The sequence below is a fragment of the Trematosphaeria pertusa genome, assembly GCF_010094035.1.
Source record: "Trematosphaeria pertusa strain CBS 122368 unplaced genomic scaffold BU26scaffold_5, whole genome shotgun sequence".
Taxonomy (NCBI): Eukaryota; Fungi; Ascomycota; class Dothideomycetes; order Pleosporales; family Trematosphaeriaceae; genus Trematosphaeria; species Trematosphaeria pertusa.
The window spans coordinates 2651698-2676661 of NW_022987216.1; the positions used below are offsets into that span (position 1 = coordinate 2651698).

The following is a 24964-nucleotide window of genomic DNA, read 5'->3' on the forward strand; positions in this document are numbered from 1 at the left end:
ATAGCGCGCGCCGTGGTCCGGCTGATGGCGGCGGAGCAGAATGCCATTGAACGCCACGGGCTACAGTACAAAGGTATCTCGCATTCATCGCGCCGGCTCTTATCAGCGGACAGAGCCCCGTCAGCACCAGCTCGCCGTTTTCTCGAAGCATGAGGCGTGGCGCACCAAGCTTTCAGGCCTGCGAGCTTCCTTCCGCCGCCACCCTGCTCTGCGACACCCGCCTACCGCGTACAGTGCCTCTTCCAAATCGCTGAGAAGAACCCTCTGCAGGCGCCCGCTGAGACGAGCAATATCGCCATCGCCCAACAAGCCAAGGATCGCCAATCTTAGGTCTGATCTGCATACAACAATCCCATCCCTCATCTACCGGCTGCTAATTGTCCGACCCTTATATCACCCAGCCAGCTCCCGCCCTTCCACCAAGCTCTCTCCATATGAATGATCGTCTCTCGTGCAGGCCAGAACTGCATGAACGGGCAGCTCGGGAAGCGAGAATTGAGGCAGCCTGGCCCGGTATTCCTAGCCCCGTCGTACCACCACTGCCCTCCGTCTTCACACCATGGTTAGTACAACGGCATGCCAGCGAATGCCAAATCGCCAATTATCGCATGAAGATGCGTGCGACTGCCCTTCACTATTTGCCTGATGCAGACGACTGCGCTTCTCTATTTACCTGGTGCAGACGACTGCAGCTGTCACTTGCGCCTCTTCGACAGCCTTCAATCTTCCATATCGGCACACCTTCATGCGGGCCTCCGTTCCGCTCGACAACCTCCACCCCGACTATCAGTCGACTGACGTGTCTTCTCTTGTCCCCAGGCTTGTCTTCACGTATCGTCGCAGCCTAGCCTCTCAGGCACCGTCACGTCAGTTTCGACGTTTCAAGACTGCCCCAGGCCCTTCAGGCAAACGTTGTTCCCCAAGACTTCTGCTGTCTCACATCGACCCCGACTCCACCAAGCGACTCAGGCGAGCCAGCGACCCGGATTCTGTCCGCTTGGACGTCTTGTTCTACCAAGCCTTTCGTTTGGGTGCCCAGACACGGCTTCCTTCGCGGGAAAACCTCAGGCTATTCCGCTTCCACGTCACTGTTTGAGCCTGCGGCCGCAGAAGTTTTCAGTTATCGTTGTCAACACTCGGTTCAAGTCTTGCCCGACGTCACTGCGGGTGTAGGCCCTCTTCCGGAACGACGTGCAGCAGTCCGGATGACTGTGGCTTCACTTCGCTGAATGGCAGAGGTCAACCGGTTGCGCGGGAACGGGACTACGTTAACCAGTACATCCTCTCCGTAACACCAACTAACGGCCATATCGTCGAAAGGGAGGTTATGCACTCTACCGGGTTCCTGCGATATCTTGCGCAACCCACAATGTAGCGCCTGTGGACAACGCTGGTACCGTTGGGGAACCACATAGGCAGCACGGCAGGAGGGCTAGACCCCGTTGGGACTCTATAATCGACGGGCTATCGCATGAGAACACCCTCAACAACAGCTTGTGCGAGGTCATCTCGCCATTTTCGACCCTCTACTTCCCTTGCGCGGCCTGTCTCTCAAGAGCTCACTTGCGTTCGTCACGATATCGCTCCGTCCACCACCCCTATGCTACGACCCAGAATAAGTATCTCCGTACTCCGTCCCAACTGTCAATTCGTTCCTTGGTTTTGCTCTCATTTCTTTGCTGTGTCCTTCCGCACCCCTTACACTCCTTGCCACACAACAAACGCGCTATCCGCGCCCTTCCACTTCTCGCCTCCCTTTCTTCGCCTCCGCGGAACCAACGGCAAAGTCACGATAAGCTTCCCTGCGATCTCCTTCGTGTAACCTGCTCGAACCTCGTGTAACAAGGATATTCTCCTTAAGCGAGGCCGCTATACGAGCATCGCGCATGCTGACTGAGAATATCGAATCTTCTCAATAGTCTCGCAGAGCGAGGGACTTAACTTAATCGCGCGTGGGAAGCTACGTGGAGCGATGAAGATATTCTTCGGCGTCAGGAATGCCGGGCAGCTCTTGCCATGTCTGCATCAAGGAACCATATGCACGCTACACCGCCCCGGGCTTCATCTCGGTATTAGATCTCGAAATACGAGCGAAATGACGTGCAGTACCCAATATGTATTCTCGTGAGAGCGAGGTCGAACCACCAACCGGCATTCGTGACCCGGTAGCGTATACGAAGTCTCCGCATCTGGTACTCGGGGTCTCGGATATACGATACGATAGTCTTTCCATCTTATAGCAGATACGAATACCTATGCCCTCCTTGATGCTAGACTATTTACATCCACGACAGTCGTCAGACTTTACGGCCGCTCGCCTCCGTTCGCGGCGAGGCGGCCGGATTCGGATATCAACATGTGAGAAGATGAGATGCGGGTATGCGATATTCTTAGCTGCTGCTTTGCTTGCTGGCCTGTTGTAGATCAGAGCATAACAATCAACCGCTAGCTACGTCACGCGACTTGCGTCCTCTCCTCTCCTCTGTCTTCGAGGAGTGTCCGAGCCATGCTCAGCCCGTCAGCACTTTGTATGCCCGCCAGCTTCCCCAAAGTTCGTAAATAAGCTTGACGTGCTCAATCACGATATCAAATCGGGGGGCTACACATGACATGGAAGACTAACCCCCAACGACGCACCATTTCTCGGGGGGCCCCCAGCCAAAATCAACCTTGCACCACTTCCCCTCGCCCGCCCTCCTGAAGCTCAGAATCTCAAACCCCACGCTCCGCGCCACCATCTCCTTCTCCACCCACTCGGCAACCGCCCACCCCGTCTCCGTCCCCAGCACGTCTTTGACATCCTCTCTCTTCGCGTTCTCCCTCAGCCAGCGCATCAGCTGCACGGGCACCACGCCGGCCGGCATATTCTGCAGGCTCTGGCGATCCTTGGGAATCCAGCCCTGGAAGAGGTTGATGTACTCGATTTGGCGCCATGCGGCGTTCCAGTCGGGGCCGGGAGAGGAAGATGGGCGCACCCATTCGTCGGCGCCGGACTGGATGAGGTTGGAGGTCGGGGAGGGGTTGGAGGGAAGGTCCCAGGTTAGTGCTTTGAGCCAGGTGCAGCCTTCGAGGTCGAGCCACTTCAGACAGTATGTGTTGAGCGAGAGGCGGCGCAAGATGTTCGCGGCTTCGTGCCAGTCGTCGTCGAGGTCTGAGTAGAAGTGCGAGCCGCCGAGGTTGACTGTCGCGTGCCGCGAGACCATTGATGCGGTTGCCGCATTGGGCGTTGTCGACGGGCGCGGCCAGTACGCTAGTGAAAGGTGGGTGAGGGTCTTCAGATTCGGAGATATCGCCAGCAGATCGGCCCACGAGGCGGAGGCGCCCGGGTGTGCGAGCGACAGGCGCGTGAGGTTGGGGAAGATGGGGATGCTGAGTGTCGCGGGCAGAGCGTCTGCATTGACCTCTTCTGCCTCCTCTTCCCAGGATTCGGCGACTTCGACAGGCGCTTTGTGTTTCCGTTTCGGTGATGTTAGCGAGAGGTCGGCCATGCCGCTTGTTACTGTCACTGCGGCATTGGGGAATGAGTACTGAAGACTCTTTCCCAAGTCCTTCAATGTATACTCTTTGTCCAATAGACCGGTCAAATCCAGGAAGAGGACGTCCTCCGACCCCGTAGCGTCTTCTGCCTCCTTCTCGTTCTGGAACAGTATCTTGAAAGCCTTCAAGTCCATGCACCCCTTATTCCCGTAGAGCGAGAGATAGCTCAAAAGAGCTTCCTTGAGCGGTATAGGTAGCGTCGGCAGGTAATGCTGTTCGTACTCGGCCAGTTCTTCCCAGTGCACAGCGAGCGTGCGCAGACACTGATGCGCTAGACTGCGATTCGACGGGAGACGCTGCGAGAGTGAGATGTCTGAGCCTTCGTTCCGTCTTTAACATAACAAGCCATTCATGAAAGAGCCAGCAGATGCATATCATCACATACCTTGTACTCCGCATCGTGCACCCGCGCCAGCTTACAGAACCTGCTGGGTCCCTCCCTGCCATACTTCCTCTTCAGATTCCGCACATGCGCCGGCGCATGTCTGCTGGACTGCAGCCAGCTGGTCGGCGCGGCGGGGCCCGGTGGCGGTCGCTGCCCGCCCGGCCGTAGCAGTGTTCTCGGCGTCGTCCGTTGTGTGCCTGGCTTTGGTTTCGGCACGTCAACCTCCGCCATGTGCAGAATGCGCCGCAGCTCTGGCGGCACGGTGCGCTGGGTTACTACCTCTGTGACTTCATCCCTGCGGCCTGGTGTCGCGCGGGGTGCTTGCTCGCGGCGCAGCTGCTGGATGCGCTCGTTTACGGTTTGTGGGGTGGGAGGCGTGGGGATCGTTGATGAGGAGGATCGCGGGGGTTGGGGGGCGGCGGTGGGTTTTATCGATGCGTAGGAGGGCTGGTGCTTCTTCGGCATAGTCTGCGTATTAAGGAAGGAAGAGCGGCCCCCAAGAGGCGGAGGCGGGAGGTATCAGGAAGACGTTGGGGTCCTCCTGGTGTGAAGTAGAGGGTGCTGCGGAGTTAAGCAAGGTGTAAGTGCGATCAGGATGAGTCAATGCTTAGGTAGCGGAAGCGAGGCAACGGAACGTTGGTTCGGACACGGATATGAGATCGGTGACTCTGGGAATCAAAAGTATAGCAGCACAATTAAGGAAGGCGTGAGTAGAGACTTTGGTTGAAGACGGAGAGCGACTGCGGCAATCGTCATTATTCGGCGAGGCGCCACCTTCTCCGCGCGTGTGTGGCGCTCTCGCATCCTCAGAACTTTCCGGTACCTAGACCTTTCTCACTCCGGCGATTTTATAGGATTGCAGTCCCAAACTGGGTCTCTTTAATGCAATCCCGTATTGTGATGCGGCCTATAGTCACACTGGTCTCTATCCACTACCCTTCACTGCTATCTCCTTGACTTACCTCAAACCGTTCTTTCTTACTACCCTGCAACTTGACAAGCACAATGGCTGCGCCCACCATAGCACAATGGTACCCACTTTTCGTAACCTCAGACGTGCCTGTCGAAGTAATTCCGAACCTCACTAATAGGATCGCCGCAATATCTGACTCCGCCATCCAGAAAATCAACGACGTCCTCGTCAAATCAATACAGGAGCGAGAAAAACACCCTAAATCCGAACAGGAAGAAGGCCCCTGGGACAACCGCTGGGCGCTTATCCATGCCCGCTCCCAGACCTCCTTCCCACGGCCTGCGACTCTCGTAGATGCCGACTTCAAGAGTGACTTCATTGGCGCTACAGTCGAGGACCTTGGCAGATTCGTCAAGGAGAATTTCGGAGAGGGTAAGATGGGGCAAGGTAGCGCGCCTGGCACTGATTACATTGCCTGTGAGGTTTTCGGCGTCATTGATGAGCGGACGAAGGAGGATGATACGATACTCTTCGCTGTCGATGATCTGGTCAGCCCGATTGATGAAGCAAAGGTCCGCGTCGAATGGCGGCGTGATCCGACGAAGCTTGATGAAGCGATTGCGCGGTATTCCACATTTGAGGCTACAAACGACGATCTCGAGTTGTTGCTCGGGCATATTGGCGAGCCTGTGGTCAAAGGGCCTGACGGGCTGGTGGATGAAGAGGGGAAGGAGAAATTGAGGCACTGGGAGTGTGAGGAGGAGGCCAAGACGAAGGATGTATGGGTTGAGTTGCGTCTTAGGACTGATCGCGTATGGTGGTCTGTAGGTGGGATTTTGTACCGCGGAGGCATGGATTATATGATTGATCCCGGGGATGAGTTTGACGAGAATGGGGTTATGAAATCAGTGCTTCCGTGGGAGGAGGAGCGCGCTACGGTTTGAAGGTGTACTCGTGCACTGAAGAGACCAACTCGGGGATACGATCTTCCAGAAGGCCTTCAGAGCACATTGTAGTTGAGAACGAGCAAACCGTCCACCGCTGTTCTACGACTGACCGCCAAGCCGACGTCGGCTTCGCAGTACTTCCGTGCCCAATCCGTGAAATCTAACAGACTGTATTATACAATGCTTGTGTCGAGCATATACCGGGGGTAGTGTAGTAGACGCCAATAGATTCCGAGCACGGTCTTCGCCTAATATCAGATCTCGGGTGGCATCCACGGCGAGACTGACCCATAGCTCGCCATATGCTTACTTCACATGAACCATATATAGTTGTCACATTTATGCTATACTCAAAATAGCTTTATTTCAGTCTCACTGTTCGACCCGTTCGCAGTGTAGTTTAGTAGATTACATATTAGCAAGTCCAAAAAGCCCAACCCTCGCCCGTTGCTTTGCACGCCTTCAGATTTCGGTAGACCTCGTCATACAGAATGTGCGATCACCTTTTTTTCTCCATATCAAACTTGAAGAAACTTTTGGAAGTAGAGGGCAGTATCAAGATGTGCCGGCTCTACGTCCTTACCCATTTCCCAGTTATAAATGTGACCGTAGTACTCGTTATAGCCGGTGTGGAGTGAGAGTGCGGTATCCATGTACGCTGGCACCCATCCCATATATGACCAGTCTAGAATGACAACATCGGGATTATCTTTGTCCTCGTTCTCCAAGATCATTACTTGGTCCATCTTAAAATCGAGGTGATTAAGAACAGGCTTTCTCCCAACAGCGCGTGACATGATTTGTGGAAAGGATTGGAAGTACAGTTTCGCTAGTGAGTCGAAGTCGTCGCAGTATTGCATTAAGTTGGTGTACTCCTGCGTCTTATATACCGCGTTGATAAAGTCCTCGTGGGAGTCGTATGGGCCCCTTAGACAGCCCCGTGGACCAGCATATTGTAGCTGGAGCATATTTGGATGCCAGCCTTGGTGGTATATTCGTCCATAATATTCTGGTGATGGTGTTGGCACATCGCGGAGAAGGCGCATTTGCCCCGCAATATTTCGAATTATATTCTCTTGGGCCTGCTTTGAGAGACTGCGATAGAACTCGCGACTGCAAATTCTTCCAGGAATATACTCCATAACAAGATAGTAGTAGCGGGGCAAAGAAGAACGGTCAGTGAAAGACCGTTGCTTAGGATCACGGATTAGCCCTCTTGGATCTCCGCCTTGATGGTCAAAGACGGCGTAGACTTTGGGGAGTCTGATTTGGGTGTTCTCTGCTAGGAATAGAAGATTTTCGGCTTCCTGGATTTTGTTAGCATTGATCTTAGTTTTATAAATTAATAGGCCACAACGTTACCTGAAAGATAATAGGATCGTAAGAGAACTTTACGGCGTACACGTCACAGACCCTATATACTGAATTGATTCCGCCGCGGTACAGATTACCGGTATCTCCTGCCGCCTCGATTTCGGCCACGGTAGGCAGCGGACAAGGAAGTTCGTTTTCAGGAACATAATATGGGAACTCTGTCTTAACCCAATTCTTTGCAATGTTCTTTGCAGGATCTGCTGCATTGTTGTTCCATTCCTCTTTCTGTCGTTTGCTCATGATGTCGGACATCTCTGACCAGTCTGCTGTGCCATAGTATTTCATTCGAAGATCTGACATGGATAATTCCATTGTGTTAAGGTAAGATGATAGTAATAAGGAGTCCGAAGTGCAGCGTGATTTGTATCGGTTAGGTTTATATATCAAGCATGTTTCTAGGGGACGGATGGGCAGTATTTATGCTCGAGAGGCCAAGTGGTACTCTGCTATGTGCGTTCTCCTTCTTTGATACGTGGTTCATTGTACTGGCAGTGGGGAATCCTTTGCTTTACGAATCTCTTCTACAATGCACTTTGTGTAATCTACTGTAGGATCCATCTGGCCAAAAGATATTATTGTTTAAAGCGCGAGTGGGACTTCATTCTCTTGTTTGGGATGTCATTTCCGGCGTTAGCCTTACGTGGAAGTCCTTCAACACCCCATGAGTACTCTAATCTTTATGCACTTTGTTCGACCTCGCGCGTTGCCATGCTAAACTTGTGTCCGATTTGTTTCTCGTTTATTGTGCAATGGAGTCTTCAATAGTAAATTATGAACTTGCTGGACGATGTTCTGGGATAACTAGCTCTCTAGAGTATTAACCTTCTATTGCATGAATCCCAAGTCAATTAGCACGCAAGACAAGCCGCAAAGAATCCTCTCATCACCACCATCCAATCCCGCCACCTCCCATGCTTAGCTACCTCCTATGTGCCATCCATTCACTGGTTGTACGGCACGAACGCCGGTGGGTTGGTATTGGCGGCCTTACGGAGGAGACTATCAACCCATTGTCGAAATTTTGCGAACGTATCATCCTCTGGTTCTGGGTGGGTTGTGCGGGCGATATGCGTGAAGGCGTGCAGCTGAGAATGAGGGACATATCCTCTAGGGGACTGGGAATGGGGGCCGGAAGCCGCACCCTGTAGCCGCGCGTAAAGACTTGTTTGTACAAGATGAAATCGCCAGTAATCAGCGGAGCCTGGCGGTGCCCTTCCCTTTAGGTCGACGAAAAGGGCTGGGGTAGAGGCGGGACCCTCTTCGAATACGCCGGTGAAGACTTCACAGGACATGTCTTCTGATGGCCCTTTGTCGTCCGCTGAAGAAGGCGATTGCAGCTGGAGAGATTTGTTGAGTTGTTTTGCGAGAGTGCCTGTGGTAGGATCGCTCGCAGTGGACGTAGAGCTCATAGTGGTGGTCATTTCAGACTGATTTGCTGTGCAATGAAGAATCGGGATGTTTAGGTTAGGATATGCGAGAATCTGTTGTGGATATTGAAGACGACTTGAAAGGCAATTATATGCACGAAGACAGACAAAGAAACAGGAGACGTAAGACAATCAATAAAGACAAGCCAGTAAGGTACCCGACGCCACCAGTCGCAATAACAAAGAAAGTGCGCTGAGGCAATTGCCTTGTGAGGCTTGGGTTTGATCTTTCCGCACGCATGATGCTCTCGTGAAGCGCATATGAGCCACAAGGAACAAAGAGCTGCAGCCAAACTACAGCCATGGAACATACCATCACTTTGTCTCGCTGTGCATTCTCCTCGAGGTGCTCTTAGGATAATCTAACACATAAAGGGATTTTCACAAAGCGGACTGCCCCGACGTCGGCTTCGCGGTTCCTCCGTTCTGCGTATGTATGATATCGTTCTTCTGTTTGTTTCCGATTCTGTCTCTTCACCTGGACACGATTAACTAGTTTTCAGCTCCACTTAACCGCGCCTCGATCCGTCCCCGGGTAGACGCTTCTCTAATTCTCCCTGCATTTATGCTGCTTTTCTTACCGTTGCTCTCCCTAACGGCGCTGCTGTTACTATCGCTGTCGCATGTTACACACATTTCCCTCGTCCGTAAAAGGCTATCAAATTACATAGCTATAAGCCCAGCACCTTATATGTAGTAGTTGATTAGTAAGTCTTGCTCGCACGTGACACGATTGCGTCGCCCGGCAACGAAAAAAACGCGTTCCTAAAACGCGCCACGGAGACAACAAACTTTGGAAGCCAAACATTGCATTTTTCAATAACACCGGGGAGAGGTGCGACCACTTTAGCGGCGATAGCAGGAGCGATAGCGATAAGGTCGCCGACGATGGGGAAGAAGGCATTCAAACAAAGGATGCCGCAAGACCAGGCGGCAAACTCTGAGGCCAAAGGGCTAGCAGCGGCTGTAAAGAAAACGCCAACAAAGCAAAAAGCAACGAAGGAAAAGGCTGCGGATGGTACGATACCTTTAGCGTGTTTTGTCTGCTGCTGACTATTCGTGTTCCAGTCGGTGCTCCTACGGAAGCCGTCGGACGTCCTCCCAAGCGCAAGCAAGAAGCTGTCACGGACGACGCGCCTAAACAGCCCAAGGCCGCTGGATTGCGAAAGCGACCAAAGCTCGAGAAGAGAGGCATCATCAATCGAGCCCCGAACCAGAAGCTCAACGTCTATGTTTGCGGAGACGTTAGCGCCGGCGAGATTGGTCTCGGTCCGGACGTGAAAAAGGTGAAGCGACCGCGCCTCAACCCGAATTTACTGCCCGATTCCATCGGTGTGGTCCAGGTTGCTACTGGTGGTATGCATGCTCTTGCTCTTACGCACGATAACAAGATCCTGTCCTGGGGTGTGAATGATCTGGGCGCCCTTGGACGCAATACTGACTGGGAAGGAAGGCTGGTGGATATTGCTGATGCCGATGCGGATGCCAAGTCTGATGACAGTGACGGTGGGATGAACCCATTAGAGTCAACGCCAACCGCAATCCCAGAGGATAGTTTCCCCCAAAATACTATCTTTACACAAGTCGCAGCTGGCGGCAGCGCAAGCTTTGCGGTTACGGATGGTGGCCGTGTTTATGGATGGGGCACCTTTAGAGTAAGTCAGTTAATCAATGCCCGGTTTCCAGCTAACAAGGCCCAGAACAACGAAGGAAAATCGGCCTTCATGTTCGATAAGCGTGGCGAGCTGGTCGAGGAACAACGAACACCGGTTCTACTCCCGAATCTTAAAAACATTACTCAGATAGCTTGCGGCGCTGATCACGCCCTCGCCCTAGACAAGTCGGGCCGCATTCATTCCTGGGGCAATGGCCAGCAAAGTCAGCTTGGTCGTCGTGTCTTTGAGCGGACTAAGACTGCAACCGTTGTTCCTAGTGGCGTTTCAATTCCCAAAAGGGCCATTGCGGTCGGCTGCGGCTCGTATCACTCTTTCGCTATCGATAGTGATGGCAGCCTGTGGGCCTGGGGTCTGAACAGCTACGGTGAGGCAGGCATCCCCATTAGCCAGGATGAGGAGCCTAGGCAGATCGTCCATCCACCGCAGAGGGTTGAGAGTATTACAGGGAAGAAAGTGAAAAGCGTTCAAGGCGGAGCCCATCACTCAGTGGCCGTAACCACTGATGGCGATTGCTTAGTCTGGGGACGTACAGATGGTGGACAGTGCGGCATTGACGTACGCAGTCTTGCAGATGAGAATGTGGTTAAGGACAGCCGAGGGAATATTCGCATCCTCTCTATACCCACGGCTGTACCTGGTAAGAGACACCCTTACGCACTCCCACCATGGGCATGAGCTGACAATTTCTAGGAATCAAGGCTACTATGGCCGCAGCTGGCAGCGACCACACCATTGCCATCACTACCGATGGCAAGGCGTACTCATGGGGCTTCAATGCCACGTTCCAACTTGGGCAGGGCGTGGATGACGATATTGAGATTGCGACGCTGATCGATAACACCGCATTGCGAAACGCGAAAGCCAACTGGGCCGGTGCCGGAGGACAGTATTCCATCATCACTGCTCCAGCTGAGGGCTGAGCCGTTAGTAGGCGGCAAGCACTATCTTTGCTCCTCATTTCGCGATGTTTAGGATATACCCAGTGGCACATTATTTTTTGCAATGTCTAATATGCTGCGCCGCTGTGCTGGATGTCGAAACACTGCCATTTCCTCTCCTTGACGTCCTGGAGATCTATCTACTGGGGACCACATGCAAAGGGCATCTAGACCCATGGACCTGAAAAGCACCGATCACGTGCCCATGTACCCATGCCAAGCCCCGACCAATCATCCCGTACCTGCGCATCTTGTCGACCAACACCGGCATTTCCTCCCCCATCCCTTTTCTTTTCCATCCATCACCCAAACCCCCATCTTTACCATGATATAGATCAACTCCTCGGACATACCTTTTCCTAATTGGCGTCATTTCGTCCTCGGAGCAGTCTAATGCGCGCGTCACTCGCTCAACGGTCACCATGCCCTTCTCGACACGGCTTTTCACGATCGTATTCGCCCTCACGTCCTTCTGGATAATTTACCGCATCCACGCCGCCGCCTCGCGCGACCCGACGTCTGTCTTCTTCAACCCGCGCACCGCCTACGCGCCTGCCTACTCCACGATCCGCACACACCAAGCCGAGGACTTGATCGCATCGGCCAACGCGTCGGAATACAGCGCGCCGAAAGCGCACTCCGGGACAAGGAAGCTCTGCGTCGGCATACCATCGATAGCGCGCAAGGGGGCTAGGTATTTGCGCGATTCGGTGGGCTCGTTGCTGGACGGATTGACGGAGCAGGAACGGGCAGACATCTTTTTCACCGTGTTTATCCCGCATAGCGATCCGACGGTGCATCCGGCGTATGGTGAGGCTTGGCTGCCTGTGCTGACGGATAGCGTGCTTACGTACGATGTGCCGGCGGAGGAGATGGGGCATATTAAGGCGATGGAGGAAGAAGGTGGATTGTTCCGCGAGAAGGGATTGTACGATTATCGGTACTTGCTGAAGTATTGCACCACGCAGCAGACGCCGTACATTGCAATATTTGAAGACGATATTGTGGCCATGGATGGATGGTACCACCGCACACTTGCTGCGATCGAGGAGGCTGAGAAACTGTCTGCGATCCGACACGCATCGACCGAGTTCCTCTACCTGCGACTTTTCTACACTGAGGAATTCCTGGGCTGGAACTCCGAAGACTGGCAAACATATCTCATGTGTAGTCTCTTCTTCTTCTCCCTCCCCATGGGCCTTCTATACTATTTCCGCGAGCGCAACCCCACCGTAAACCGGTTCGTCACCAACCGCATCCTGGCCTCCGTCGGCCTCCTAATAACAATCCTCATCGCCCTCTTCTTCGCCCTCGGCCGCGTAACCGTCCTTCCCCTCTCCCCTGGCATCTCCCTAATGCCGCAATACGGCTGCTGCAGCCAAGCCTTCGTCTTCCCGCGCTCAAAGGCCCTCGAACTCGCCACCTACTTCCGAGACCGTCGTCTCGGTTTCCCCGATGTCCTAATCGAAGACTATGCGAACGAAAGAGGGGAGCTCAGGTGGGCGATGACACCCAGCGTTGTTCAGCATGTGGGGAGGAAGAGCAGTAAGGTGGATGATTTCGGGCCGGCGAGTAAGCATGGGATGAGTGTCGCGGAGAAGATATGGAGTTTCAACTTCGAGAATATGGATGCTGAGGTGCTGAGGAAGGAGCATCAGGGGGTTGCACAGCGAGGGGGGAATACATAGGGAAGATGGAGAAGAGGAAAGGTGCTAATGATAAGATGACTGGAGTGCAAAAAGGATGCTTGACATGTCAGGCGCTGGGGAGCCTTTTGCATTGAGTATACCCAGCTATTGCTATTAATGATCCCCAATGAAGATACTAGTCAAACAACGCAGGTCTATTTCGCCGTCGCCAGTAGTTAGCATCGTACATCGCCCGAACGCATACTACCCGGTCTTGTCCTTGTTGCGGAAAGCTACGCCCGCGGTTCTTCACCAGGTAATGACACCAGCCCTCTCCGGAGTATTTGAGAGCGGCTCTCGCCACAGCCCGATCATATCCAAGACCTCTCTTTGTCCACCACGTCGACGCCGTCCGCAGCGGATCCATCCAATACGAGCATTGGAAGCCAAGGAGACTGACATGGCTGCAACGGCACCTATGCAAAGCATCCACGGTTTCGTGGACGATCCGACACTCTGGGTTTCTTACCTGATCCATGATCGTTACGGTCTTGACATAGGTGGAAAGTTACGGTATACCAAAGACTGTACCAGGCCGACCGGAGCTTTCGCGGGCGGTTCACGGAACTGTACTGGTTCTGGCGACAGCGATGCCGTATAAGAGTTACATGGCGCGGGACGTGCAGCATTTGCATTCGGCTGCTTTCTTCCCCCTCGCGTAAAGAAGGCCTGCTATGGGGAGAACTAGGTTTGGCGGGCAAGGTGCAAATATACACATGGGGATGTGTCCCGGGAATCGAAAAATCGAAAACTCCATTTCAGATTGTTCACCTTGTATGTCCCTCTTTCGAACGTTGCGTGGGGGCTAGTTCCATTCCATCCCCTTCTTCCAACCCACACAGTTGGAACCGGACCCTCCTGGACGAACGTAATTGTATCAAGCACGACAACTTCGACCATGATAAACCATGACATATTCTCCTCATTCCAAAGGCTTATAATACGCCCTATCATATAGCCCCAACTTCGGTCCTTCGCCGATGGAAATGCCTCGAGTTCGCCGGTCCATCTTCACGCACACGGTGGTGGGAACAGTTCCGCAATAGCAGCGTTTATAGGCGCAGAATGGCAGCCCGGACATCGACATAACTATTTTTGGACTTTCGTTAGCCCGTTGGTCTTGACTTTCCGGATATTATCGGCTTTTCTCAAAGTCCTTCAGCTTACCTTCGATGCTCCTGGCATGTTGGTCGCAGTGCCTTCATACTCCACACATTTCACCATCGCCTCCTTAGTGACGGGCGCCTGGTGTTCGATGACGAGTTGCTCGATGCACTGGCTGGAGTTGATTACATCCAGACATGCGTAGTCCTCCTTGGGACATCCGTCTTGCACTGCTTCGGTGTTCACGCCCACGAGCGCGAAACATAGAGCTATCAGGTTGATCGCGAAGCGCATCGTCGGCAAGTTTTTGTTTTCGTCTTTGGGGATGGTGTCTGAAAGTCGAGGCTAACGACTCACGAGGTTGTCTACCTTCCGTAAGTTTGTATATATCTCCACCCAGTTTAATCCATTCCGGAGATCTGTACCTTGTCCATTTCTTTGTTGGTAAATTAGTGGTATTGAACTGTCCGTTCGTCCACCCGTCCGCCCCACCTCGGCACTTAACACTCCACTCGCACCCCACACCGTGTGGGTGTTGAGTCAATATACGTCAGGCTGAGATATCTGCGACTGGCTGGGTACTATATGGTGTAGATTGAAGTTAGACTAATAGCCGGCCCTTTTCTCGCTTAACACTCCCAGAACGGAGCGACCTCATTTCTCCAAGCTTGCTTACCCATTGTTTGTAGCTACATCGGCAGTGGATGCTTGAGATTGCTGAACGCCCAATTCTGTCTCACGGTCAGCAATAGAGTCGCTGGTACGGTCGCTAAGGCACTCGATCTGCGCTGGGTGCTTCCAATATCTGCAGTACCCGTTAAAACGTCAGGGGAGTCACAGGATGACCTACCACGCTCTAACCATCCCAGGCACTCCGGTTTTCGACTTTCGGGCGGTTAATCTAGGGGCTTTCATATCGATTATCCCAGTACTCGGGCGCCAGGCGAGACTTATTGAAAAGAACAACACAGTCTTCGTTCCTTCGCAGGGTTCTGTACACTCGCCGTCGTTTTGTCATATTGATTCCTGCTTTTTTGCTGTTCACAAAGCGCGAGTTAGTACGACAAAATGCAGTGGCCTGTACTCCTTCTGGCACTCGCTGCACCTGGCAGTGCGTTGGTTCGATTCCACTGCTCGCAGCTGGTCACCCAAAGACTAGACCCTTTGGTGAACCCTGGCATGGTTCCGTCCGTTCATGTCCACCAGATAGTCGGCGGAGTACGTAAACAGCCTTCATGTTATATCGATTCCTAATGGCTATTAACAGAACTCCTTCAACGCTACCATGGAGCCCGAAAAAGATATGCCAGGCGAATCGACGTGCACAACCTGCCAGTTCAGTGATGACTTCTCCAACTACTGGACTGCAGTCCTCTATTTCCGCGCGCGGAACGGTACCTACAAGCGCGTTCCCCAACTCGGAAACAACCAATTCAGAAACGCCAACGGTGGCCTCACCGTCTACTACATGCAGGACGCCATCTACGACCAACAACAGAAGTCAAAGGTGACAGCTTTCCAGCCGGTAAGTTGCTCGACCAGAAGCTCGCCCGAGACACTTCCAATACCGGATATTGACGAGAGACAGGGTTTCCGAATGTTCATTGGCGATGTCCAGGCCCGAACCTTAGCGGAAGCCGCCCGCTTCCGCCAACTGACCTACACCTGCTTAGACACCTTCGTCACGCGCTCCCCCGAGCTCATCGCCCTCCCCAACCGCAAATGCAAAGAAGGAATCATGACCTCTCTCCGCTTCCCCACCTGCTGGGACGGCAAGAACCTCGACAGCCCCGATCACATGTCTCACATGAGCTATCCCGAGACAGGCACCTTCGAGAGCGCCGGACCCTGCCCGTCAACGCACCCCGTGCGCACCGCGCAAGTCATGTTCGAAGTCGTCTGGGACACGAAGCCGTTCAATGACCTGGAATGGCCTGAGGATGGAAGCCAGCCTTTCGTGTGGTCGTTCGGTGATGCAACGGGCTATGCGAACCATGCGGATTATGTGTTTGGCTGGAAGGGGAATGCGCTGCAAGAGATATTGGATTACCCGTGCCATTTTACGACGAATTGCTCGGAGTCGGGGGCGAAGTTTCAGTCGGTTGCGGATATGAATAAGTGCACGCAGAAGGTGGTGGTGGATGAGGATATTGATGGATGTAAGTCGGGAACGTTTTCTTGCGTGTTTCTATTAGCACTTGCTAATGCTTTTAGGGCTTGATGCGCTCCCTGGTGGTTTCCAGGCTCAATATGCCCCTGCCTCTGGGTAAATCCGTCGCTTGGTAGGAATGAATGTCGAAGTCTGTGTTAAGATCTATCCACCTGCAGGAGTTAGAAGTATATGTTTGGTTGCTGGCTTCTTGGTACACCCCTGAAGTAGTACGTTAATAAATTTTCACGCAATGATACGGAGCTAAGTCTCCTCATTCCTGCGTGCCGAATCTGCAGAAACAACGCCTGAACTTTGCAGTCCACAGGACCAATCGAAGAACATCTGGTTTTCTCTAAACCAACTCAAAAACTTCCAGAGGCCTCTCCGCCGTGGGTAAATACATCTCGTGGTTCATGGGCTGTTGGCCGTAGAACAAGCAGGGCACGACGAAACGAAACTTCCCTTCCAATTCGGGTTCTTGACAGGGCCGAATCACGGAGGGAAATTTCGCCGTTTGAAGCGCGACCACAACATCTCCCTCCTCTACCAGGTCCCCATACCCAAGCTCTCCTGATTTTGTGTTGAAGAAGCGGCATGACACTCTAATTTTCAGGGCTACAGAAAAAAAGCCTTCTTTCTTCCACGTACCGGATGCTCTCTGGTCCACAGTCTGAGAAAAACCCAGTGTCGCGTATTTGCGTCGATGTTCCATAGTATTCCAGATATGACATGAATCCCTTCGACCAGACATCCGGGCTATCATTGCCTTCGCCCATGCCGAACATCCGCAAGCAATTATTCAAGAAGCGTGCATCGCTAGGCTCCTTGAGCGGATCCCAACAGCTCTGTAGTAGCCATGAGAAAAGCTCTTCTTCTTCTTCTTGATGCTGAGACACTGGGCGTACGGAATATCGATCTTGGGGAAAACCGTATGCCACGGATTGCTCCATCACGATTTGAATGCGCGCAAGCTTCACTCCATGGACTCGAAGTGATGAGCCTTAGAATTCAAATAGAAGGTTCAGGCCGTTGTCGGTATCGTGTCCTTCCATTGTCTCACTTTCGACGTGAAGGCCTTGTAGATATCCGTGCGAGATGAATTTAGATAGTCTACGGAGAGCATTGCGTTCGATGTCGGAAAAGGAACGAGGAACCCAGCTTGGTACACTGACTCCCCAGCTTTCACCACAAGAAGCGAGAATGTATAATGAACGCGTGGTTTCGATATGCCATCGAGCGAAGTCTGTTAATACCTGAACAAGAGATTTGGTGTAATCGGGGCGGATTAAGTGACTGTCCGAATCTTTGGAATCGATTGCGAGACCTAGAAGTGCGAACAATCTGTCCCGCGGGTCACTTGCCTGGAAACCGTGCGTGACAACCAAGAGGTCTACTATTTCTGGTTCGACGGATCTCCATAGTTCTAACCAACTTTCATAGAACATTAGGCAATGGTATGCCTGCCTCCTGACCGGCGTATGCAGGAAGTGCCAGAGTCGGTCCCATTGATAGTGTACTATACGATCAATGGACATGAAGAACATGCCCCAGGGGATGCGCATTCTCCCAATGTTGACGATGATTCTACCATTTTGATACGCATCTTCGAGATCGGTGCGGGTGCAGAGGACTTCTCGAACAACCCAAACACGTCTGAACCATGGCCTCGACAGGAGATCACCTAGCGTATGCACAATGACTTCAAAGAATTCGTCAGACAAGTCTTCCGTCAGGGACTTGATAGAAATGCGCTCGTGTTCCTTTTCGAGCCGATATAGTCCCTTCAAGGCAATGTGGAATTTGCTGCCGTCTCCACTATCTTCTCCAATGTCGCCTTGAACGTCTCCTATAGCATCTTCCTCCTCCTCCTCCTCCTCCTCCTCCTCCTCATCACCATCATTACCATGAGCGACTGCCAATAAGTCCATGTACTTCACAGCAAGTTGGCAGGACAGATTCTCTTCACCGAGCCAGATCAATACTCGCTCGGCTTGTGAATAGACCTGACTCATATCTCTAACTTGCTCGCTTCTCTCGATAGGGTCCTCTTGATTGATACAAATGGCGTCAACCCAGAGCACGCGATGTTTGTCCTTGTATCGAAGGTTCCGTAACGCAGCGGCGAGATTTTTGGTCACTTCGTACCGCTGAGAGACGTGTTTACAGGCGATTGCAGTATCCTAGGGGCCATTGGAGTGAACTGGAGGCTTTACAACCGGGTGTAGAAGCGTTATTGGGACAGTATCGGACACGTCGCCCCAGCAGTATGACAGTGCTTCGTATGGTATTCTTTTCTTGTTGTCCAGGGATATGTAGCCCAGAAAGCATACTATCTTGGAGTCCTCGGCATTGTCGTCGCTCGGCTCAAGTGAAATGTAGCGGATCTCTCTAGAACTAGGACTCAAGGCGTGGTAGTTCTGAGTGTCGTTCTCGGTAGCCCGGAAAGGGATGAAGGCCGATTTACCACTGTCGTTCGTTGCACTTGGAGCTGTGCTTCTTCTAGGAGTCTCTGGGCCCGATAGGTGAGGGGCTACTGCGCGCTTCCGAAGTTTTAGGCGCTTCGCGATGGAGGTGTCAACATTAGCGTTGGCGCTAGACTTGCGCTTTCCCGTCATGGCGGGGATTATGGGGCTTGAAGCGCTGCTGGGCTCGAAAAATCTCGACGTGGGATGCGAGAATAACGGAGAAGCGAGGCTGGCGTTGATATGAGAAGGAGGGCCGGCTTTAGAAAGGCTGTATCTGGAATTTATTTCCCCGGAAGGATGAGAAGTGCTTAGCCATGCATGCACGCCGGTTAGCGTGGCTGTGTCGAGGGTAGGGCAGGCTGACCAATCACGCAGGCGATGTTTCTACGACACGGGGAATCCCCTTGGATGTGATCACGACGCTAAGAAGGGGATTCTGCTTCATGAAACCATAGAAGCTGCGGCTCGCAGGACTAGTGGTCGAATGTGGATGAAGATGAAGCGACGAGGCGCGAGGGAAGGAGATGCCGTCTGACCGCTCGCGCTTGCGTGGGCACCCAACATCACGGCTCTGGGCGCATGCGCTCTTTTATCCCAAGGACTCCGCTTGTCGTCCTTTATTCGTATGCGAAGATGCTGAGAGGCTTATTGGAAGGCCGAGGATCACACGCGTCGATGGCGTCTGCAGGCTGAAAACCTCATCACACATTCACACAAGGCTGAAAGACTTAGCCGCGGCGCATCTGGAGGCAAAATTGATGAGCAAATACCTTCCTCTCCACTAACAGCCTTCTTAAGTTAGAGAGTCTAAAAGGCGGGGCAATTCACCAATCTCGCCGGCAAGCTCGTTTCAAAGTCTCACAATTGCGCACAACTGTCTCAGCCTTGTCACCGCGGACATATCTCGGCTTTCCAACAAGTTACGGAGCGATCTGGACATCTCGAGGTCGGATTTGGCCGGACTTGTACTACATCCTCGAGAAATGCATCGCAATCGCATAGGAAAGCGAGACCGGATAAGGGAAGCTGGAGGTAAGGGGCCGTTCAGGAAATGAAAGAGTTTCCACCAAGTACTGAAGCCGATTTGAGCCGTACAGGCGGTTAAGAACTACAGGGCGACTGAATATGTTCAGCCAGCAGCTGCAACGCCGTATGCAATTAATGACGCAAGAACCAGTCGTCGTACTCCGAACGGACGTCATAGAGGCCTTTGAAGCCTCGTCAAGTGATGCGCTTCAAGAGCATGAGACCGCTCGCGAGGAGATCAATCGTTTCCGGGTTAGGGGGGAACAGGAACGGAGCAGCAGGCCTAAGAGCTGAGGGAAGAGCCGAGGAAAGAGCTTCGATGCGTCAAAGAGGATATCGAAACGTGCATTAAGGATGCTGTGATAGTTTCCTTGTTGGAGTTCAATCGCCTAGCTATTCTTAATCGGGCACTAGCGCCACAGAGATTTCTTCGATTTCTCGGAGCTATATACACTCAATACAATACACCTCACTCCAATATACTGTATTCCTCAATTTCCTACTTCAACATTCCTAACATTCTAGCGAAGCGGATCGCGGAAAGCTTTATGGTCTAACTAATGCCACCTATATATCAGTGAATAGGCAAGTATGGAGACATGAGTTGACTGTAGGAACTGCGGAGAAAAAGGCTATATCAATGGATATAGGACCCCATGAAGCCAGGTGAGGATACCACCATATCGGGCAACGTATAAACTCTGGACGGCGAAAGAGATCACGCTGAAGAGTCTGCTGGTAAATCTAGCACTTCATACTAATGTAAAACCGGGGCTAATAGATATACAGGATTATATATCTAAGTTTCGCGAGCCGTTGGGATACCTAGGTTGCTCCCTTAGACCTTGTGCCGTCGAGCGTGTAAGCGTCCGACCGTATCCGCGGGCGACCGTCTCTACCGGTAGCGAAACGAATAGCCGTAGCGGGCCTTCGTCTCTCTAAGAACGGGTGCAAATTCCAACAAAGCAACATATTCTTCACCCGAAGCTGGCTCCAAAGACGTGCAACTATGTTACCCGATGGCTGCACACGGTGCTGCTATGCTTAAGGAGTACCTGGACCGTGCTGATGTGAATGCAATGTATGCGCCAGACATGGATGCGGGAAGGGCTTCTCCTCTTCTTTGCATGCCGCAACTCGTTGCTGCGCTTGTGTAAGAGCATGAGAATCGTTCAGAAAGCATCCACTTTCTTCTTCAGTACGTCGCCGACCTAACAGCCGCAGTTAATGGAGGGACATTTGCTTAAGGATATAACGTGAGGAGAGACGCGGAAGTAATTTAAGGCCGAGGGAAAGTAGACCAAGATAGGGCTGGCACGGAGGCTAAAAACGCGTCACGCCATGGCCAACTCGCCGGGGAAAGGCGACGTCGCAAGTACGCACGCAGTGTCCGCTCCCGCTTCCGCATTCACCGCTGGATTGAAGCACTATAACGAGACTATCAAATATTGGAACTTGACATTGCTGGGATGATGAGTTGCTGCTCATCTCCCGGAGGTTCAAACTAAACCAGTGTAAAGTTCCCCGTCGCATTCCGGCCAAATCCAGGGTTCCCTTCCTGCTAGACCATTGTATCACCTTACCTCATGCGCAAAGCGAGGCTGATGTTCCCAACCGACTCCGGTGCCGCAAGGCCATAGTGAAGGCTCCTCGTAAATGCCGAAATCTATCCTCAATTCGCTTTGAGCGCCCTGAAAATACTATCTCGATCGCTCACTCACCAAGCGGAACCATACCACCTAGTTTCTAGCACCAATATGTAAAACCATTTCGCTTACACAGCTCGGACATATCGCAGCCCTTGCACTTCCCATGAGTGCCCGAGCAATACTTCGGACCCGCAGTGGCGCAGGATTGCCGGCTCACAACGATCGGAGAGCGAGGTTTTTCATCACTTCGCATGGTTTTCCTTCATCTGCTCTGCAGGAAAGAATTTGTGGAATAATTGCATAGCTCTTAGAGCCAGGTCAATTCAATGAGTTAAAGTCTCAAGTCACAACGATCGGTGGCGGAGGGAGAATCTCGCATCCCATGGTAGTGCATTGCTCCAAGGGCGGGCGGAACGTGCATTGGCAGTCCAGGCCGCAGGGGAAGGTACAGATGTTGGAGGCGATGTTGGTTCCGCCTTCTGCGGGGTCCTGGAGGATGTGAACATGCGGAGACTAGTTGGCGAATGAACACTTACTGAAGCTGGAGCGGACTCCGTCGGAGCGACCGCGTTGTTGTCGATGGGATGCGGAGCTGCGACAGCGACAGAGAGGATGCTGACGACAGCGATTATGCAGGCGACGATCTTCATGATGATGGGGTTTGGGCAGCCTTTGACCGGTAGAGAGTTGCTTGAGGATCGGCGTCTGGTAGGGTGAGGGAGCGTAGAGTGCGTAGAGTGCGTAAGGAAAGAACAGGGACTTGACCTATATACTTCTGTGGGCGAGGGGAGTGGCGTGGAGGTGTAGTGAGGATGAATTGTCTGCCCGCGTTGCCGTAGTATCTGGTCCGCGTGCGACTGAGAGGAAGTGAAGGCAAGTTGCGCCACCACGTTGCCTTAGTCTGTAATCAGCAAGCAAGATGAAAGAAGCTGGACCATTTGAGGACTTCGAGCTGCACGTGTGGACTTCAAGATGCGAGATTCACCTTGGGCGAGAACCGATTCCAAGATCCACTTTTCTGGCTTACTTAGCCACTGCATTGTTATTCCGGCATTCTATGTTGCACTACGCGAAGCATTGCCTGGAACATAAAAGCCTAAGTAAATCACTATCGAGGACAGTCATGGGCTCACGAAGCAAGCCTCAGAGCTTCTCTCACGGGCTTATCTAACACCGACCCCTATTATCACTTGTCACTACTCCTCTGGACCGTTACCGACTCGAGTCCCCCTTGCCGCGTTCCAGAATCTCGACTCTTGCGTCCACTCGGCGCGCCGCATTGTGAGCTCTTCCGTGGCAGCTGCGCAGTTGGCCTAGCCTCTAATTCTGGCGACTTGCTCGAACCTCAGTATCCTGACGCTCGGAAACTCGACAACCATATCGAATCGCTCAAGAATTCCCTGGGTATCAAGATTCTCTTTGATTTATGCATCGCCAGAACAGAACTCGTCTACTTATCTGTGAGGATATCCTTTTTCCCCGCAGTTGCCGTGAGACAAAAGTACACTTAAAGCAAACACAGCAGCACGGAACTCAGAAAAAAAATAAATAGTATCGAGTTTACTTCTAAACTAGGCACCAACGCACACATAGCTCTCAGCCCACATGCTCTTGCAGTCCGATCCAACCCCTGGGTTCCACTTGACAAAGTTCGCCAAGGTGATGCTGTTCCTCTTCGTAATCACATCACACCCTTCGCCCGTCTTCACAAAGTCAAACTTCTTACAGTTATTCACCATACCAGGCCTGTGGTGTTTGAGTCAGCATAGCGTCTTAGGAGAAGATGTGGAACGTTTATAACTTACTGGATTGGAGTCGGAGTGGTAACGCCATTTCCAGGATTCGTGGGGCTGGGTGTGTGGTCGGTAGTGCTAACGCAAGCGTAGGCGTCGCCCCAGAGCCCAGCGCAGTTCTTCCCAGCGGACGGATTCCAAGCGAGGAACTGATCGAGCGTGATGCGGTACCGCGTCGCAATGCTCTGGCAATTATCCACGCCCGTCTTTACGAAGTGGAACTGGTCGCAGTTGCTAACCATATTCGGCTGCGTGGGCTGAGGGGTACTTATCCCATTTCCAGGCTTCGTGGGTGTTGGTGTGGGAGTGCTACCTTCTTCCCCGACGATGGAGACGCAGGCGTATGCGTCTTTCCACAACCCTCCACAGTTGCTTCCAGCCGCGGGATTCCATTTCAAGAACTTCTCCAGGGTAATGCCGAATTTGGTGGCGATGGCGGCGCAGCTATCGCCTTCGTTGACGAAGTAAAATTTGTCGCAATTGTCTACTATTTGCGGCTGGGTTGGCAGTGGTGTCTCGATTCCGTTGCCGGGCTTGGTAGTTGTGGATGGCACGGGAGGCTTTGGAGTTGTCGATTTTGGCGTGGGTGTGGGCATAGGAGATGAGGTTGGCTTCGATGTAGGCGGAATTGTAGACGAAGGCCTGGCTGTTGACGTAGAGGACTTGGTGGTGGATACGGATGAAGCTTTCAGAGTTGGAGTGGATGAGGCGTAGGATGTGGAGGAGGATGAAGTCTTGGGCGTGGCAGTCGATGTTACCCCTGTGGGCTCGAGCAGCGCTTCAACACAGTACGAGTTGCCGGCTTTTAGGCCAGAGCAATCGGGTCCAATGGTTGGATTCTATTTAGGCACCGTATCAGCCTTCAAGCGGAAACACACATAATTTGAACGTAGCAAACGCCGTGAGACTATCTCGGAAGTGACTTACCCAGCGCCTGAAATCAGCAAGCTCAACGAAATTATTCGTGAGGAGATCCTGACATGTTCCTTCTCCTTGATAATCAATCCACCACGTGCAGTAAGGGGACGCATTTGGATCAGAAGGAAGATTCGGCCAAGCATCCCTCCCTGTGAGATGCTTCGGCATAGCATCAACGGGGATGAAGCACGAGAGTGCTACGGCGAGCAACAAGCCAGCGTGTATCGGCATCTTGAAAATGTGTATTAATAAGGGTTGGGTAACGGAATAAAGAAAGCAGAGGAGAAACTTCCCGGCGCGCCTATCCTGTGTTACTAGAAAACCGTATAGAAGGCTTGTAGAGCAGCCTGTTTCTGGGTTTTATATCGCACGAGGTGATGAGATGAGCTGGCAGCTGGATACCACGTGCATTTCGACTCGACCGCAGCCTTCTCGTATTTACCCTTGGTCTGTTAGTCGGCCGACTCCACCGTGAAAGACATAATTCAATATAAATTTGACAAGGGTGTAGCGAGGACACCTCTTGCTTCATGTTCCTCTGCTCGAATAATTTTCCGCAGTACCCAGGTCCCGACGAAATCCCAACTTACCAACCTAGGAAGGCTGACAAGCCAACAGGTGCCATTGGCCCGAGCCCTTAGTAGGTCAGAGTGGACCATTTAGTCGACTGCTCAAACAGCCGAGTGTTGGACCGGAGTTCGCTAAGGTGCCGGCCTCTCGTTGTTGCCTTGCGTTAAATCCTATGACATGATTACCTTCTGCATTCGAATATATATTCAGGGGTTTCGGCCCCCGCGTACCAGAGATCTGGGTGCTCGGGGGGTTTGCCTCTCGCGTGGCCGGCTAGATCGACTGTTTTGCCGGCTTGGTATTCCCTTAGCATCGTGTCTAGACTAGGAGAGTATACATGGCCGAAATCCTTCAGGAATGGGTGCATAGATACTAGGGTCAATCGTCCGCGCGAGAACTAAA

The 24964-nt window shown here is 52.5% G+C and overlaps 10 protein-coding genes across 10 annotated transcripts; 4 read left to right on the forward strand and 6 right to left on the reverse strand.

The window, feature by feature from the left end:
• Positions 1–2172: 2172 nt before the first annotated feature.
• Positions 2173–4049, reverse strand: BU26DRAFT_518186 (uncharacterized protein). The gene is made up of 2 exons (XM_033828752.1): positions 3923–4049; positions 2173–3856 (listed from the first exon to the last, which is right to left on the reverse strand). Exon 2 carries the CDS (start codon positions 3669–3671, stop codon positions 2619–2621), a length of 1053 nt encoding a protein of 350 aa, XP_033686557.1. The 5' UTR covers positions 3672–3856; positions 3923–4049; the 3' UTR covers positions 2173–2618.
• A 550-nt stretch (positions 4050–4599) lies between these two features.
• Positions 4600–5828, forward strand: BU26DRAFT_518187 (uncharacterized protein). Its single transcript, XM_033828753.1, has 2 exons — positions 4600–4990; positions 5045–5828. The coding sequence occupies exons 1-2, from the start codon at positions 4928–4930 to the stop codon at positions 5777–5779; spliced, it is 798 nt and encodes a 265-aa protein (XP_033686558.1). The 5' UTR covers positions 4600–4927; the 3' UTR covers positions 5780–5828.
• A 472-nt stretch (positions 5829–6300) lies between these two features.
• BU26DRAFT_504051 (uncharacterized protein) lies at positions 6301–7468 on the reverse strand (the record flags this gene model as incomplete). Its single annotated transcript, XM_033826740.1, has 2 exons — positions 6301–7089; positions 7196–7468. 2 exons carry the CDS (start codon positions 7466–7468, stop codon positions 6301–6303), a joined length of 1062 nt encoding a protein of 353 aa, XP_033686559.1.
• A 470-nt stretch (positions 7469–7938) lies between these two features.
• Positions 7939–8577, reverse strand: BU26DRAFT_592818 (uncharacterized protein; the record flags this gene model as incomplete). The annotated part of the gene is made up of 1 exon (XM_033834847.1): positions 7939–8577. One exon carries the CDS (start codon positions 8575–8577, stop codon positions 8098–8100), a length of 480 nt encoding a protein of 159 aa, XP_033686560.1. The 3' UTR covers positions 7939–8097.
• An 812-nt stretch (positions 8578–9389) lies between these two features.
• Positions 9390–11242, forward strand: BU26DRAFT_482226 (pheromone response pathway component SRM1). The gene is made up of 4 exons (XM_033825763.1): positions 9390–9601; positions 9652–10238; positions 10284–10896; positions 10950–11242. The coding sequence occupies exons 1-4, from the start codon at positions 9472–9474 to the stop codon at positions 11177–11179; spliced, it is 1560 nt and encodes a 519-aa protein (XP_033686561.1). The 5' UTR covers positions 9390–9471; the 3' UTR covers positions 11180–11242.
• A 213-nt stretch (positions 11243–11455) lies between these two features.
• BU26DRAFT_286115 (integral membrane protein-like protein) lies at positions 11456–12953 on the forward strand. Its single transcript, XM_033821562.1, has one exon. It carries the CDS (start codon positions 11620–11622, stop codon positions 12883–12885), a length of 1266 nt encoding a protein of 421 aa, XP_033686562.1. The 5' UTR covers positions 11456–11619; the 3' UTR covers positions 12886–12953.
• A 1038-nt stretch (positions 12954–13991) lies between these two features.
• Positions 13992–14423, reverse strand: BU26DRAFT_504054 (uncharacterized protein; the record flags this gene model as incomplete). The annotated part of the gene is made up of 3 exons (XM_033826741.1): positions 13992–14009; positions 14053–14334; positions 14415–14423. 3 exons carry the CDS (start codon positions 14421–14423, stop codon positions 13992–13994), a joined length of 309 nt encoding a protein of 102 aa, XP_033686563.1.
• Positions 14424–15252: 829 nt separating this feature from the next.
• Positions 15253–16387, forward strand: BU26DRAFT_518190 (uncharacterized protein). Its single transcript, XM_033828754.1, has 3 exons — positions 15253–15514; positions 15578–16148; positions 16204–16387. Exons 1-3 carry the CDS (start codon positions 15275–15277, stop codon positions 16257–16259), a joined length of 867 nt encoding a protein of 288 aa, XP_033686564.1. The 5' UTR covers positions 15253–15274; the 3' UTR covers positions 16260–16387.
• A 106-nt stretch (positions 16388–16493) lies between these two features.
• On the reverse strand, positions 16494–18887 carry BU26DRAFT_603957 (HET-domain-containing protein; the record flags this gene model as incomplete). Its single annotated transcript, XM_033835480.1, has 4 exons — positions 18355–18887; positions 17395–18288; positions 16790–16986; positions 16494–16743 (listed from the first exon to the last, which is right to left on the reverse strand). Exons 1-4 carry the CDS (start codon positions 18754–18756, stop codon positions 16494–16496), a joined length of 1743 nt encoding a protein of 580 aa, XP_033686565.1. The 5' UTR covers positions 18757–18887.
• Positions 18888–22852: 3965 nt separating this feature from the next.
• Positions 22853–24651, reverse strand: BU26DRAFT_592833 (carbohydrate-binding module family 50 protein; the record flags this gene model as incomplete). The annotated part of the gene is made up of 4 exons (XM_033834848.1): positions 22853–23027; positions 23087–23913; positions 24002–24223; positions 24583–24651. 4 exons carry the CDS (start codon positions 24649–24651, stop codon positions 22853–22855), a joined length of 1293 nt encoding a protein of 430 aa, XP_033686566.1.
• Between the last annotated feature and the right edge of the window lie 313 nt (positions 24652–24964).

What these genes read in the sequence shown, in the direction of transcription:
- BU26DRAFT_518190 (XM_033828754.1), top strand. Translation starts at nt 15,275, where the DNA reads ATGGAGCCCGAAAAAGATATGCCAGGCGAATCGACGTGCACAACCTGC. An exon ending in AGGTGACAGCTTTCCAGCCG is followed by an intron (nt 15,515 to 15,577) that starts GTAAGTTGCTCG and finishes GACGAGAGACAG; the next exon opens with GGTTTCCGAATGTTCATTGG. An exon ending in GGATGAGGATATTGATGGAT is followed by an intron (nt 16,149 to 16,203) that starts GTAAGTCGGGAA and finishes TAATGCTTTTAG; the next exon opens with GGCTTGATGCGCTCCCTGGT.
- BU26DRAFT_286115 (XM_033821562.1), top strand. Translation starts at nt 11,620, where the DNA reads ATGCCCTTCTCGACACGGCTTTTCACGATCGTATTCGCCCTCACGTCC.
- BU26DRAFT_518187 (XM_033828753.1), top strand. Translation starts at nt 4,928, where the DNA reads ATGGCTGCGCCCACCATAGCACAATGGTACCCACTTTTCGTAACCTCA. An exon ending in CCTCAGACGTGCCTGTCGAA is followed by an intron (nt 4,991 to 5,044) that starts GTAATTCCGAAC and finishes TCCGCCATCCAG; the next exon opens with AAAATCAACGACGTCCTCGT.
- BU26DRAFT_518186 (XM_033828752.1), bottom strand. Translation starts at nt 3,671, where the DNA reads ATGGACTTGAAGGCTTTCAAGATACTGTTCCAGAACGAGAAGGAGGCA.
- BU26DRAFT_482226 (XM_033825763.1), top strand. Translation starts at nt 9,472, where the DNA reads ATGGGGAAGAAGGCATTCAAACAAAGGATGCCGCAAGACCAGGCGGCA. An exon ending in GAAGGAAAAGGCTGCGGATG is followed by an intron (nt 9,602 to 9,651) that starts GTACGATACCTT and finishes TTCGTGTTCCAG; the next exon opens with TCGGTGCTCCTACGGAAGCC. An exon ending in TATACCCACGGCTGTACCTG is followed by an intron (nt 10,897 to 10,949) that starts GTAAGAGACACC and finishes GACAATTTCTAG; the next exon opens with GAATCAAGGCTACTATGGCC.